Below are 16,604 nucleotides of genomic sequence, written 5' to 3'. Positions count from 1 at the left end.
AGATGAATTCCAAGCCCATATCAATTAAACTCTTACTTTCTTTTTATTAGGAGCAGACACATTGGATTTAATATGCGTAAAGGTCTTCAGTAGAAACTTTGAGTCATCAGGAGATGGTATAATCTTCTCTGGTTTGTTAATTCCAAAATGATGCTTCTTACAGAGCTAAATAATAGGAGGAGAAAGAGAATTATTCATTATTACTAATATCTGCTTGCTTAATGTTCAAGTGTGAGTGCAGAAGTGTCACTATTCCTCAAGCACTGTGGTTAAAACATCAAGAGCAGGTAAAATGACCCAGCAGACAACTGATGTTAGAAAACACAGTTGTGGTTTCAAGGATTAGAAAGCTACAGTAGAGGATAAGCAAAGAATACAGGGCAGGATATACTTAGGATTTAGGGGTAGAAAATTCAGGTTAGGATGATAGTAAGTTCTTATGTAATATAACTGAAGAATAAAATGCTCTGGTTGGGATTCATTAACGCTTTAAAAATCGGCATCAAAGATTAAAAATAGTGCAAAATACACATATGCTATGCTCTAGTCACACTTCTTTAGAGCAATATATGCTAAATATTCATGCTAGTTAATTGAGTGTTTTGGGTGAGAAGTTGCCAAGAGTCTGCTCTATTGAGAATGTTAAAAGCTGGACGTTTCAACCACTCTCTCGCCTCCTATCGTCACACACACTAATGAAATCAGCATAAAAACACACTCTTTGGGTCCAGAGATTAAGTTTGAAGCAGAAAGTAGGGGCTGCAGGAAATATGCAGTCCAACCAACAAAGGTGATGAAGAGGATGGGAAGGTGTTAAGACAAGAGAAGGGCACAGAGGTTCTACAGAGGACTACCTGGTTAAAGTCAAGCGTTTTACATATAATTTCATGTGGCTCAACACACAAAGCAAATATTCTGAAAGGGACACAAGGATTCTATTAACCATATGCAGACTAATTCCATTTTTTCAGTACACTGGTTTTATTGCTATGCTAAGTGGTAGACACCTGTTAAGAGCTAACAGTTACTAAATGGTTATCATTAGTAGTGTCTTACTTACAAAATAACTATTACTAGATTATAAACAGGATAAAAAAACTTAATGAGGAGAAAAAACTAATTCAAGATTGTGGGGTTTTCAAAAATATTTATTTATTTGTTTAGTTTTTGGCTGCATTGGGGTCTTAGTTGTGGCACACAGTATCTTTTTTATTACGGTGCTCGGGCTCCAGAGAGCACGGGCTCATTAGTTGTGGCAGGCGCGTGGGCTGCAGAGCACGTGGGTTCGGTAGTTGTGGCGTACGGGCTCTCTAGCTGTGGCACCCGGGCTCAGTTGCCCCACGGCATGTGGGATCTTAGTTCCCCGACCAGGGATCGAACTGGCGTTCTCTGTATTGCAAGACAGATTCTTAACCACTGGACCACCAGGGAAGTCCCCTGGTTCGAGTTTTGATTATAAATTTTTTTAAAAAGTTAGGGGGTGGACTTCCCTGGTGGCACAGTGGTTGGGAATCCTCCTGCCAATGCAGGGGACACGCATTCGAGCCCTGGTCCCAGAGGATCCCATGTGCTACGGAGCGACTAAGCCCGTGCGCCACAACTACTGAGCCTGAATGCCACAACTACTGAAGCCCATACACCTAGAGCCCATGCTCCGCAACAAGAGAAGCCACCGCAATGAGAAGCCCGCACACCACAACGAAAACGCAATGCAGCCAAAAATAAATAAGTAAATTAATTAATTTTTTAAAAAAAGGAAGGGGGCTGTTCCTGTTTTATCAAATTGGAAGTGGAGACTGATAACTGAATGAAGAATTCGGATGTACTGCAATCTTACGGGTTTTATGTCTTTTCAAAGCTATGGCTACCAAACACTATTCACATGGGTTTCAAAACATGATTGCAACTTTACACTCCTCCTGGCCTACCAGTGAAGACAAGGGAACCAAAGGTGAAGTAAAAAAAATCTACAGTCATCCGGCCAAAACCAAGTTAACTTAATTTCCCTTCAAGTAAGCAAAACTAACCAGATCTTGAGATAATGGGGAAGGAGCAAGAATCAAGCATATGGACGTTGCTCCAGCAATTCTCTCCTCTCCCCTCTTTCTGCCTGATCATTCCCACCAGCACAGAAACACACTGATATTTCTCTCCTCTAACACTCCTCCTGTGCCAGCTAGGGTCCTACTTCTTTGTACTCCTCACTGCCTCCAATCCCTCTCCTCCCATTCTCTCTCCAGCCCACTCCAACTTGGCTTTGGCCCCCACCACTCCACCGAAACCTTATCTTCAGTGTGACCAATGGTCTACTTGGCTAAATGCAGTGGTGGATTCCTGGTCCTTATCTTAACTGCTCAGTAGCATTTGACACAGTTCATCTCTCCCTCATCTTCTCTGATACACTGTCTTACTTGGCTTCCAGTGGTCACTCTTTTCCTCTTTTACTGGTTCTTTCCTGACCATTTGACTTCTTAATGTCTTGGCACCTCAAGGTTCAGTCCTTGACCCCCTTCTCTATCTGCATTCACTCCCTCAGCGATTTCATCCAGTCTCATGGCTTTAAATACCATCTACATGCCAACCCTTCCCTCCCAGCGGTACATTTCCAACCCCACTCTTTCCCAAAATTCTAGAATCACAAATCCCAACGTTTCCACTTGGATTTCCATCAGGTGCCTCACACGCAACATGTTCAAAACTAAACCCTCATCTTCTCTCCTCTGCCTTCATCTCCTGTGGCTCTCCTCCCCTTGCTTGCTCCACTCCACCCATGTCACAGCCTCCTTGCTGTTCCTCAACAAGCCAGGACTACTGCCACCTCAGGGCCTGTGTTCTGGCTGTTCTCTCGGCCCAGACATCCTCTCCTCAGGTATCTTACCATAATCTCCAATCCTGGGTACTCCACCCACCACCCTTACTGCACTCAACTTTTATTTCCCATAGCGTTCACTACTTTCCAACATATGACATAATATAATTATGTTGATGTTTACTGTCTGCCGCACCCCCACCATGATGTAAGTTCCATAATAGCAGAGATCCTTGTTTTACTGACTCATATATCTCCAGGGCCTTAGCAGTACCTGGTACAGGAGGTCTCAAAAAACCTTTGTTAAATGAATGGATGGGCTCTGACGCTACAAATGTAAGTGGTAACCTCCAGATTCACACATGGGGCATAAAAGTAGTCCTAGAAAACCATCACTTCCCTTCTTCCATGAATACACCTCATACCCCTCCAGCCTTGGTTAGTACGGAATTATTGGGGCAGCAAAGGAGCTCTCCCGTTAGCCCCCTGCTGCTGCTGCTGCTTGCGGCACTGAGCAATTGCCAGCTAGTGATTTTTATGCAGAGTGTTTGTTAGTAATCATCTAGTCATATTAATAACACCTTCTTTAAAAGATCTGAAAACATGCCTTAAACCTAGTTATAGATTGTTGCAATTTTAATATTCAAACAGGATATTATGCCTCTGTCAGACACAGTTATTCCTTAAGAGCATTCAAGCCAGCAAGACTTTCCCCCAGGAATATATCAAAGATGATTCTAAATATCTAGCTATTCTAAAGTAATCTTGCAGCAGCACACCTAGTCTGCACCCACTCTCCTCAGTCTAGAAGGACGGGAGTTGTTTTTCTCTGCAAGGCTGTGTCTCCTCTAGGATCAGGACCTTGCCCCATCATTCACCCCCTCTCTCCTCTGTTCCAACCTCTCTCTCTAATAGTCCCTTTCCTACCACCTTTTAACATTGTTCAAGTTTACCAGAATCTTTTCTCTAAATCCATCCCTCAACCCTGAAATCTCCATGAGTGAGCAGGGTACAGTGTCACAGTCACTGGAACTGTGAGGACTATAGTCTGGTTGGAGTAGGTCAAAGAGTGAAGGCCAATGAAACTGCTCAGGCAGAGTGAAACAAGGACCCCCTCGCTCTGAAAAGGACAAACCTTATGTGTGTCTAAGAATGTGGCATTAATGATCACTCTCTGCCATCTTGTCACCTGGCCCCTATGACACCCGTCTCTCTGGGCTCTTCCCCCACCTCCAACTGTTCCTTCTCTGTCTTCTTTGTTGGCATCTCTATCTCTAAAGATAATGGTGGCTCCCAATGTTCCACCCTTAGTTCTCTTCCCATTCTTCATGCTCTGCCAAGAAAATTTCATCCTCTTTCCTCGTTTTTAACTACCACTACGTTGAACTCTACATTTCTAACTCTACTCTTTTGCTCTGAGCTCATGACCCCAAAATACATCTCCCCACTAATGAGACACTAGTCTCTCAAATTCAGCATCTCCAAACCTGACCAACGTCTGTTTAGCAAATCTTGTTCCTTCTCTGGTATGCCGTATCTCAGGCAATGACTACATCACCCACTGGATTACTTAAGCAAGAAATCTTGGAGTCATCTTCCATTATTCTACCTGCTGAAGTCTCTCCTATCAACCCCAACTACTTCATGCTGATTGTTATTGTGTTAATTCAGATCCTTATCTTTTGCCAAGACCAGTGTTTCTCAAGGGAGGTGCTACTGGCTTAACAGACAATTCTTTTCGGCACAATTATCCCACTTAGAACAGATAACCTAAGAGCCTCCTTTCACGAACTGGGGGGTCCCACTCCAGCACCAGGCTTAAAGTACTGAACATGGCTCCAGACACCCATCTCCAATATAGCCCTTTTAGTTCCCTTTAATGTGTAGGGACCAAATCTCCACCCACCACTGCCTGCTTATGGATGCAGAAACTAGAAGGCCTCTGTCTGACCCACTATTCCGTTTATGGTCCATGAAGATAAGATGCGGTTTCCCTCTAGGCCTGGGAATGTCTTGTTTTTCTTTTCTTTTCTCTCTCTCTTTTTTTTTTTTTTTGGCGGTACGTGGGCCTCTCACTGTTGTGGCCTCTCCCGTTGCGGAGCACAGGCTCCAGACGCGCAGGCTCAGCAGCCATGCCTCACGGGCCCAGCCGCTCCGCGGCATGTGGGATCTTCCCAGACCAGGGCACGAACCCGTGTCCCCTGCATCGGCAGGCAGACTCTCAACCACTGCGCCACCAGGGAAGCCCTCTTTTTTTTTTTAATCTATCCTCTTCCTGGGCTTGGAACAGAGTTGGTATAGGCCCAATATCCCTTAACTCCAAAATCCAAAAAACTCTGAAACCTGAAAGTTTTTAAAAGTTTGCTACAAGCTCATCTAATGACAAAATAATCCCTGAACTGATATGAGGCAATTTATAGTCATCATTTACCTTCCTTAGAATGAATATTCATATGATTCTTTAAGAAGTTTGAATGTGTAAAATTGTAGGGTAATGTCCCAGACTCACTGCACATATATCAAGTACATGGAATAACCTTTTAGAAAGCCCCCAAACCTGAATTCTAAAACAAATACAGCCCCAAAGATTTCAGATAAGGATTGTGATCTGCATTACAAAGCACAAAGTCACCACACCATCTTATCCAGAAGTCTGTCTCTGTCTCTTAAAACTGACTTTTCTAAATAGAAATTTAAAATACTTTAAACATAAAACATTTTCAATGAATATTTAAAAATCTTCCATATATAAAGTTAACTTTAGAAAAGAAAGTATAGACCACTATCTTTTAAAATAGGTTAAATTCAGGCCTACCCAGAAACAGGAATACAGAAAACTACTTCTTGGGATCCCTTCCAGTCTTAAGATGTTTTGTTTAGACAGAGCTCTAGGGATTACAACATACAGTGTGGACAGTAGGATCACCTTCCCTTTTCCAGAGGCCCAGCCAGTCCTGTGTAATATGTGCTTAGGCACTTCTCACAACATCGATACACACCATCTCAAAAAGAAAAGCACCACTGCAAGCGCCACAGTGCTCCCCTAGTTTTTCTACTACTCTAGCAACTTACATTTCACAACCAAGATTAAGGGCTGATGTTGTTGCTGCTGTATAGGAAAAGGAAACTAAATGATTTTACTTTAAAGGTTGGTAGCTATCTATGTCCATCTGGAGCTAAAATTTTAAACAGATGTCTAATGGGAAACCAAATATGGAAAATGATACAGTTATCTATTAAGGCAATGAGATACAGCAAATAAGATATGCAGATATGGAACATAAGCCTATAAAACTTTAAAGGATGTTTTTTCAAAAGAAAGAACATCTATGTTCTCATTTATTTGAAACCCACAGATTCTTCATACCCTTGTATAGATCTTTTTTTTTTTTTTTTTTTGGCCATGCTTCATGGCATGTGGGATCTTAGTTCCCCGACCAGGGATCAAACCCGCACCCACTGCAGTGGAAGTGCAGAGCCTTAACCACTATCTAGACTGCCAGGGAAGTCCCTAGATCTTTTTTTTTTTTTCCTTTAATGGCACATTGCTTTGAAAAACAGTCTGGCAGGTCCTCAAGAGGTTAGACACAGTTACTATATGACCCAGCAATTCCATTCCTAGGTATGGAATTTCTCTTTCTGCCAAGAGAAACGAAAACAAATGTCCACCCAAAAACTTGTACACAATGTTCACAGCAGTATTACTCATAACAGCCCCAAAGTGAAAACAACCTAAATGTCCATCAACTGATGAATGGATAAATAAAATGTGGTATACAATGGAATAAAAAGCAATTAAGTGTTGACACATGCTACAACAAGCATGAACCTTCAAAACATGGTGCTAAATAAAAGAAGCCAGTCACAGAAGGCCACATATTTTATGATTCCATTTATCAGAAATATTCAGAATAGGCAAACTTACAGAGAAAGAAAGTAGATTAATGGTTGCCTAGGATTTGCCTGGGGTTTGGGGGGAAATGAGTGACTACTAATGAGTGCAGGGTTATTTTTAGAGCGATGAAAATGTTCTAACATTAATTGTGGTGACAGTTAAAAAACTGTGAATATACTAAAAACGACTGAAATTATGTGCTTTAAATGAGTAAACTGTATACTATGAAAATTATTTTAAAAACTGGCAAACAAGCCATATAACTAAAGCAAAAAGTCAATTGGGGGGCTGGGGGGACCTTCAAGATGGTGGAGGAGTAAGATGTGGAGATCACCTTCCTCTCCACAAATATATCAGAAATACAACTACATGTGGAACACTTCCTATAGAACACCTACTGAACACTGGCAGAAGACCTCAGACTTCCCAAAAGAATCGTGTGGCTGACAGGGTCTTGGTGCTCCGGCCGGGTGTCAGGCCTGTGACTCTGAGGTGGGAGAGCTGAGTTCAAGACACTGATCCACCAGAGACCTGCTGGCTCCATGTAATATCAAACGGTGAAAGCTCTCCCAGAGATCTCCATCTCAATACTAAGACCCAGCTCCACTCAACGACCAGCAAGCTACAGTACTGGACACCCTATGCCAAACAACTAACAAGACAGGAACACAACCCCACCCATTAGCAGAGAGGCTGCCTAAAATCATAATAAGGTCACAGACACCCCAAAACACACCACTGGACGTGGTCTTGCCCACCAGAAAGACAAGATCCAGCCTCTTCCACCAGAACACAGGCACTAGTCCACTCCACCAGGAACCCTACAGAGCCCACTGAACCAACCTTAGCCACTGAGGGCAGACACCAAAACAGCGGGAACTATGAACCTGCAGCCTGTGAAAAGCAGACCCCAGACACAGTAAGTTAAGCAAAATGAGAAGACAGAGAAAACACACAGCAGATGAAGGAGCAAGGTAAAAACCCACCAGACCAAACAAAGAGGAAATAGGCACTCTACCTGAAAAAGAATTCAGAGTAATGATAGTAAAGACAATCCAAAATCTTGGAAACAGAATGGAGAAAATACAAGAAACGTTTAACAAGGATCCAGAAGAACTAAACAGCAAACAAACAATGATGAACACCACAATGAATGAAATTAAAAATTCGCTAGAAAGAATCAATAGCAGAATAACTGAGGCAGAAGAATGGATAAGTGATCTGGAAGATAAAATAGTGGAAATAACTACTGCAGAGCAGAATAAAGAAAAAAGAATGAAAAGAATTGAGGACAGTTGTAGAGACCTCTGGGACAACATTAAATGCACCAAAATTCGCACTATAGGGGTCCCAGAAGAAGAGGAGAAAAAGAAAGGGACTGAGAAAATATTTGAAGAGATTATAGTTGAAAAGTTCCCTGATATGGGAAAGGAAAGAATCAATGAAGTCCAGCAAGCACAGAGAGTCCCATACAGGATAGATCCAAGGAGAAAAATGCCAAGACACATATTAATCAAACTATCAAAAATTAAACACAAAGAAAAAATATTAAAAGCAGCAAGGGAAACACAACAAGTAACATACAAGGGAATCCCCATAAGGTTAACAGCTGATCTTTCAGCAGAAACTCTGCAAGCCAGAAGGGAGTAGCAGGACATACTTAAAGTGATGAAAGGGAATAACCTACAACCAAGATTACTCTACCCAGCAAGGATCTCATTCAGATTTGATGAAGAAATTAAAACCTTTACAGATGAGGAAAAGCTAGGAGAATGCAGCAGCACCAAACCAGCTTTACAACAAATGCTAAAGGAACCTCCCTAGGCAGGAAACACAAGGAAAAGACCTACAATGACAAACCCAAAACAATTTAAAAAATGGTAATAGGAACATACATCTCGATAATTACCTTAAATGTAAATGGATTAAATGCTCCAACCAAAAGACACAGACTGGCTGAATGGATACAAAAACAAGACCCATCTCTATAAGAGGCCCACTTCAGACCTAGGGACACATACAGAATGAAAGTGAGGGGATGGAAAAAGATATTCCATGCAAATGGAAATCAAAAGAAAGCTGGAGTAGCAATCCTCATATCAGAGAAAACAAACTAAAATAAAGACTATAACAAGAGACAAAGAAGGACACTACATAATGACCAAGGGATCAATCCAAGAAGAAGATATAACAATTGTAAATATTTATGCACCCAACATAGGAGCACCTCAATACATAAGAAAAATGCTAACAGCCATAAAAGGGGAAATCGACAGTAACACAAAAATAGTAGGGGACTTTAGCACCCCACTTTCACCAATGGACAGATCATTCAAAATGAAAATAAATAAGGGAGCACAAGCCTTGAATGACACATTAAACAAGATGGACTTAATTGATATTTATAGGACATTCCATCCAAAAACAACAGAATACACTTTCTTCTCAAGTGCTCATGGAACATTCTGCAGGATAGATCATATCTTGGATCACAAACCAAGCCTTGGTAAATTTAAGAAAATTGAAATCGTATCATGTATCTTTTCTGACCACAACGCTACCACACTAGATACCAATTACAGGAAAAAATCTGTAAAAAATACAAACATACGGAGGCTAAACAATACGCTACTAAATAACCAAGAGATCACTGAGGAAATCAAAGAGGAAGTCAAAAAATACCCAGAAACAAATGACAATGAAAACACGACAATCCAAATCCTATGGGATGCAGCAAAAGCAGTTCTAAGAGGGAAGTTTATAGCAATACAATCCTACCTCAAGAAACAAGAACATCTCTAGGGAGGGTGGGAGGGAGGGAGATGCAAGAGGGGAGAGATATGGGAACATATATATATGTATAACTGATTCACTTTGTTATAAAGCAGAAACTAACACACCATTGTAAAGCAATTATACCCCAATAAAGATGTTAAAAAATAAAAATAAAAAAATTAAAAGTATATCACTACACAATAAACAGACATTGAAAAGATTAAAAAAAAAAGAAACAAGAACATCTCAGATAAACAACCTAACTTACACCTAAAGCAATCACAGAAAGAAGAACAAAAAAAACCAAAGTTAGCAGAAGGAAGAAATCATAAAGATCAGAACAGAAATAAGTGAAATAGAAACAAAGAAAACAATAACAAAGATCAATAAAACTAAAAGCTGGTTCTTTGAGAAGATAAACAAAATGGATAAACCATTAGCCAGACTCATCAAGAAAAAAAGGGAGAAGACTCAAATCAACAAAATTAGAAATGAAAAAGGAGAAGTAACAACTGACACTGCAGAAATATAAAGGATCATGAGAGATTACTACAAGCAACTATATGCCAATAAAATGGACAACCTGGAAGAAATGGATAAATTCTTAGAAAAGCACAACTTCCTGAGACTGAACCAGAAAGAAACAGAAAATATAAACAGACCAATCACAAGCACTGAAATTGAGACTGTGATTAAAAATCTTCCAACAAACAAAAGTCCAGGACCAGATGGCTTAACAGGCGAATTCTATCAAACATTTACAGAAGAGCTAACACCGATCCTTCTCAAACTCTTCCAAAATACAGCAGAGGGAGGAACACTCCCAAACTCATTCTACAAGGCCACCATCACCCTGATACCAAAACCAGACAAAGATGTCACAAAGGAAGAAAACTACAGGCCAATATCACGGATGAAAACAGATGCAAAAATCCTCAACAAAACACTAGCAACAGAATCCAACAGCACATTAAAAGGATCATACACCGTGATCAAATGAGGTTTATCCCAGGAATGCAAGGATTCTTCAATATATGCAAATCAATTTGATACACCATATTAACAAACTGAAGGAGAAACCATATGATAATCTCAATAGATGCAGAAAAAGCTTTTGACAAAATTCAATACACATTTATGATAAAAAAAAAAACCTCCAGAAAGTAGGCATAGAGGGAACCTACCTCAACATAATAAAGGCCATATATGACAAGCCCACAGCGAACATCGTTCTCAATGGTGAAAACTGAAACCATTTCCACTAAGATCAGGAACAAGACAAGGTTGTCCACTCTCACCACTATTATTCAATATAGTTTTGGAAGTTTTAGCCACAGCAATCAGAGAAGAATAAGAAATAAAAGGAATCCAAATCAGAAAAGAAGTAAAGCTGTCACTGTTTGCAGATGACATGATACTACACACAGAGAATCCTAAAGTTGCTACCAGAAAACTACTAGAAGTAATCAATGAATTTGGTAAAGTAGCAGGATACAAAATTAATGCACAGAAATCTCTTGCATTCCTATACACTAATGATGAAAAATCTTAAGAGAAATTAAGGAAACAGTCCCATTTACCACTGCAACAAAAAGAATAAAATACCTAGGAATAAACCTACCTACAGAGACAAAAGACCTGTATGCAGAAAACTATAAGACACTGATGAAAGAAATTAAAGATGATACAAACAGATGGAGAGATATACCATGTTCTTGGATTGGAAGAATCAATATTGTGAAAATGACTATATTACCCAAAGCAATCTACAATTCAATGCAATCCCTATCAAATTACCAATGGCATTTTTTATAGAACTAGAACAAAAAAATCTTAAAATTTGTATGGAGACACAAAAGACCCTGAATAGCCAAAGCAGTCTTGAGAGATAAAAACAGAGCTGGAGGTACAGATTCCCTGACTTCAGGCTATACTACAAAGCTACAGTAATCAAGACAATATGGTACTGGCACAAAAACAGAAATACAGATAAATGCAACAGGAAAGAAAGTCCAGAGACAAACCCATGCACCTATGGTCAACTAATCTATGACAAAGGAGGCAATGATATACAATGGAGAAAAGACAGTCTCTTCAATAAGTGGTGCTGGGAAAACTGGACAGCTACATGTAAAAGAATGAAATTAGAACACTCCCTAATACCATACACAAAAATAAACTCAAAATGGATTAGAGACCTAAATGTAAGACCGGACACTATAAAACTCTTAGAGGAAAACATAGGAAGAACACTCTTTGACATAAATCACAGCAAGATCTTTTCTGCTCCACCTCCTAGAGTAATGGAAATAAAAACAAAAATAAACAAATGGGACCTAATGAAACTTAAAAGCTTTTGCCAAGCAAAGGAAACTACAAACAAAATGAAGACAACCCTCAGAATGGGAGAAAATATTTGCAAACAAATCAATGGACAAAGGATTAATCTCCAAAATATATAAACAGTTCATGCAGCTCAATATTAAAAAAACAAACAACCCAATCCAAAAATGGGCAGAAGACCTAAATAGACATTTCTCCAAAGAGGACACACAGATGGCCAAGAAGCACATGAAAAGATTCTCAACATCACTAATTATTAGAGAAATGCAAATCAAAACTACAATGAGGTATCACCTCACACCAGTTAGAATGGGCATCATCAGAAAATCTACAAACAATAAATGCTGGAGAGGGTGTGGAGAAAAGGAAACCCTCTTGCACTGTTGGTGGGAATGCAAATTGATACAGCCACTATGGAGAACAGTATGGAGGTTCCTTAAGAAACTAAAAATAGAATTACCATATCATCCAGCAATCCCACTACTGGGCATATACCCAAAGAAAACCATGATTTAAAAAGACACATGCACCCCAATGTTCACTGCAGAACTATTTACAATAGCCAGGTCACAGAAGCAACCTAAATGCCCATCGACAGATGAATTGATAAAGAAGATGTGGTACATATGTACAATGGAATATTACTCAGCCATAAAACGGAATGAAATTGGGTCATTTGTAGAGACATGGATGAATCTAGAGACTGTCATACAGAGCGAAGTAAGTCAGAAAGAGAAAAACAAATATCGTATAGTAAAGCATATATGTGGAACCTAGAAAAGTCGTACAAATGAACCAGTTTGCAGGGCAGAAATTGAGACACAGATGTAGAGAACAAACGTATGGACACCAAGGGGGGAAAGCAGCGGTGGGGTGGGGCTGGTGGTGTGATGAATTGGGAGATTGGGGTTGACATGTATACATTGATGTGTATAAAATTGATGACTAATAAGGACCTGCTGTATAAAAAAGTAAATAAAATTTAAAAAAAGAGTCATGTACCACAATGTTCATTGCAGCTCTATTTACAATAGCCAGGACATGGAAGCAACCTAAGTGTCCATTGACAGATGAATGGATAAAGAAGATGTGGCACATACATACAATGGACTATTACTCAGCCATAAAAAGAAACGAAACTGAGTTATTTGTAGTGAGGTGGATGGACTTAGAGTCTGTCATACAAAGTGAAGTCAGAAAGAGAAAAACAAATACTGTATGCTAACACATATATATGGAATCTAAAAACAAAAAAATTGTTCTCAAGAACCTAGGGGCAGGACAGAAATAAAGACACAGACGTACAGAATGGACTTGAGGACACGGGGAGGGGGAAGGGTAAGCTGGGACAAAGTGAGAAAGTGGCATGGACATATATACACTACCAAACATAAAATAGATAGCTAGTGGGAAGCAGCCGCATAGCACAGGGAGATCAGCTCGGTTAATTGTGACCACCTAGGGGGGGTGGGATAGGGAGGGAGACGCAAGAGGGAAGAGATATGGGAACATATGTATATGTATAACTGATTCACTTAGTTATAAAGCAGAAACTAACACACCATTGTAAAGCAATTATACTCCAATAAAGATGTTAAAAAAAAAATTACCATGCTTCTAAATGCACCTTTTAACTGGAGTTATACGGAAATTGAATTAAAGATACCAAAGATTTAAATTAATGTGTCAGAAAATAAGCAAACAGTTTGTGATTTTCAACATAGCTGTTCTTTCCCTTCCTCCTATTGTTCACTGTAAAGCTCCATTACCATAAAATAGGATTAAAGGAAAGGGAAAAAAGGCTTAAATGCAAATTTCTAAAATTCTATTCTCTTGAGAGAAAGGCATGCCAAACTATCACTAAAATGGGATCTGGAAATACTTTATCTATAATCACGGTTACCCTTAATTAGCAAGGGTCATTACATATTTCCAACTCTTAACTTTTAGTACCCTGGCAAATGCCATAGCTCAGACTGTTCAACTGTGCTGTAAAAATACTCAGCTATGTGCGGGCATATCTCATTTTCACCTGTATTTGAAGATAATCTCATTCACTTAAGAGTATCAAGAGAGAAAAGGAAAGATCTTCAGAATAAAGACATTTTAAAAGCTTTCATCATATTCACATTTTTGTGTCTTAAAATTCTATTAAATATTATTTCCTAAAGATTCCTCCCCCTCCACCCCTGCCATTTACACAACAGTCAGCTACTAATCTCAAATGTTACGGATTGGTGGCCACAAAGGGCATAAGAAAACCTCCCTGAAAAGTCCAGCTCCAGTTCTCCGATGAGGACAGCTCATTTCCCCAGGGTTGGGAGTACTAGATGTACAAACTGATGACTAGCAGGTGACCAAGGTGCTGGATAAGCTGTTTCTTGCTCTAACTCTAACTGTCAGGGCCCCCAGGCTTAATGCTCAAACCAGCATGCTGCCCAAGGGGTGCTCGCCCTCAAGGCAAAGGCTGGTGACAAGAAGCCACACTGACCTTTCAATTTGTCAGCAGTCATCCAAAGGACACAAGTTTATTAGCTTAGCAAACTGACACAATTTTTTTAGTCTGGCTGTTCTTCACTAAAATAAAATGCAAACAAAACCTGCCAATACCTGTTTTTAATAGGCCCAATTGCCACCTAAGGTACTTGTCTCAGATCAGCAATAGTATTAGTATTCCATCTCTAGTACCAATTAAAGGAAATAAGAAGTACTCTAATCTCTTTTTGATACTTGCAACAAATAGAATATCAATGTCCTCCTAAGTTCATTTTAATGCTTGTTTCTTAAAATTAGATTGTCAAACTTCCAGCATAAAAATAACTATACTGTCACAGGCATACCCATTTTACCGTGCTTCGCAGATATTTTTTTTTCGTTTTTTTTTTTTTTTTAACAAATTAAAGGTTTGTGGCAACCTTACATCAAACAAGTCTATTGGCAGGATTTTCCAACAGCATTTGCTTAATTCATGTCTCTGTGCCACATTTTGTTAATTTTCACAATTTCAAACTTTCTCATCATTATTATATTTGTTATAGTGATCTGTGATCAGTGACCTTTGATGTTATTGCAAAAATATTGACTCACCGAAAACTGAGATGGTGGTTAGCATTTTTCTAGCAATGGTATTTTAAAATTAAGGTATGTACATTATTTTTTAGGCATAATGTCCTTGTACACTTAATAGACCACAGTATAAACATAACTTTTATATGCTTGAGAAACAAAAAGATTCATGTGAATCATGTTATTATGATATTTGCTTTATTGCAGTGGTCTGGAATTAAACCCACAATGTCTCTGAGGTATCTCTGTACTTATTTTTTTAAACAATTTAACCCTGTCCCCAAACCTTCTTCCTAACAACTCACCTTAGAAAAACACGTATTTGAGCTGTGGGGTAGTGGGAACTATGTTACCTGTTACCTGCTATTCAGGTAACAGGGAGGCAAAGTCAGCAGAGTGATACAGGACCAAACGGCCTGAGTCCAGGTGTGATTATCTCCTCTCCAAGCCTTCTTTCTTCACCTGTACAACATGGACTGTAACAGTGCCTACTTTATAGGATAGTCCAAAGGATTAAATATGATAATCCATTTAACCCTCAGGGCCTGTCTGGCACATCACACAGTGACCAGAATAGGCTAGGACTATGACAGAGTGATGACATCCCTAGATGCCACATCCCCACACTGACAGCAGGCATGATACAAATGCTTTCATGGGTTACTTCAGCCAGGCGGTGGCAGGCACAGTGTGGAGACAAACATTGGCCCTGGGCAATCTCATTATCTTGGCCCTAAGTCACTGTATTTGAAGGCTTGATTTCCTCTTGGAAAATGAAAAAGTCTTACAAGATCAGTGGTTTTTCTTTCTTCAAAAAAAAAAAAAAGAAAAAAGAGTCCCTCCCATCAGGAAACCTGCACAAGCCTCTCAGATAGCCTCATCCACCAGAGGGCAGACAGCAGAAGCAAGAAGAACTACAATCCTGCAGCCTGTGGAACAAAAACCACATTCACAGAAAGACAGACAAGATGAAAAGGCAGAGGGCTATATACCAGATGAAGGAAAAAGATAAAACCCCAGAAAAACAACTAAATGAAGTGGAGATAGGCAACCTTCCAGAAAAAAGAATTCAGAATAATGATAGTGAAGATGATAGAGGACCTCGGAAAAAGAATGGAGGCAAAGATCGAGAAGATGCAAGAGATGTTTAACAAAGACCTAGAAGAATTAAAGAAACAAACAGAGATGAACAATACAATATCTGAAATGAAAACTACACTAGAAGGAGTCAATAGCAGAATAACTGAGGCAGAAGAACGGATAAGTGACCTGCAAGACAGAATGGTGGAATTCACTGCTGCAGAACAGAATAAAGAAAAAAGAATGAAAAGAACTGAAGACAGCCTAAGAGACCTCTGGGACAACATTAAACGCAACAACATTCGCATTATAGGGGTCCCAGGAGAAGAGAGAGAGAAAGGACCCGAGAAAATATTTGAAGAGATTATAGTCGAAAACTTCCCTAACATGGGAAAGGAAATAGCCACCCAAGTCCAGGAAGTGCAGAGAGTTCCATACAGGATAAACCCAAGGAAAAACCCGCCGAGACACATAGTAATCAAACTGGCAAAAATTAACGACAAAGAAAAATTATTGAAAGCAGCAAGGGGAAAACGACACATAACATACAAGGGAACTCCCATAAGGTTAACAGCTGATTTCTCAGCAGAAACTCTACAAGCCAGAAGGCAGTGGCATGATATACTTAAAGTGATG

The 16,604-nt window shown here is 39.6% G+C and overlaps 1 protein-coding gene across 6 annotated transcripts in view; it reads right to left on the bottom strand.

Moving 5' to 3' along the window:
* INPP5F (inositol polyphosphate-5-phosphatase F) overlaps window positions 1–16,604 on the bottom strand; it is a 92,514-nt gene that overhangs the window by 33,957 nt on the left and 41,953 nt on the right. For all 6 annotated transcript variants that reach the window (XM_060126058.1, XM_060126053.1, XM_060126054.1 and 3 more), the window contains one exon: window positions 37–165. In XM_060126058.1, the coding sequence (XP_059982041.1) occupies window positions 37–165 (129 nt within the window). The remainder of the gene's footprint in view (window positions 1–36; window positions 166–16,604) is intronic.

This window comes from Lagenorhynchus albirostris, chromosome 16, assembly GCF_949774975.1.
Source record: "Lagenorhynchus albirostris chromosome 16, mLagAlb1.1, whole genome shotgun sequence".
NCBI classification, from domain to species: domain Eukaryota; kingdom Metazoa; phylum Chordata; class Mammalia; order Artiodactyla; family Delphinidae; genus Lagenorhynchus; species Lagenorhynchus albirostris.
The sequence above is the reverse complement of the archived record's forward strand: the minus strand, read 5'-3'. Positions and strand labels throughout refer to the sequence as shown.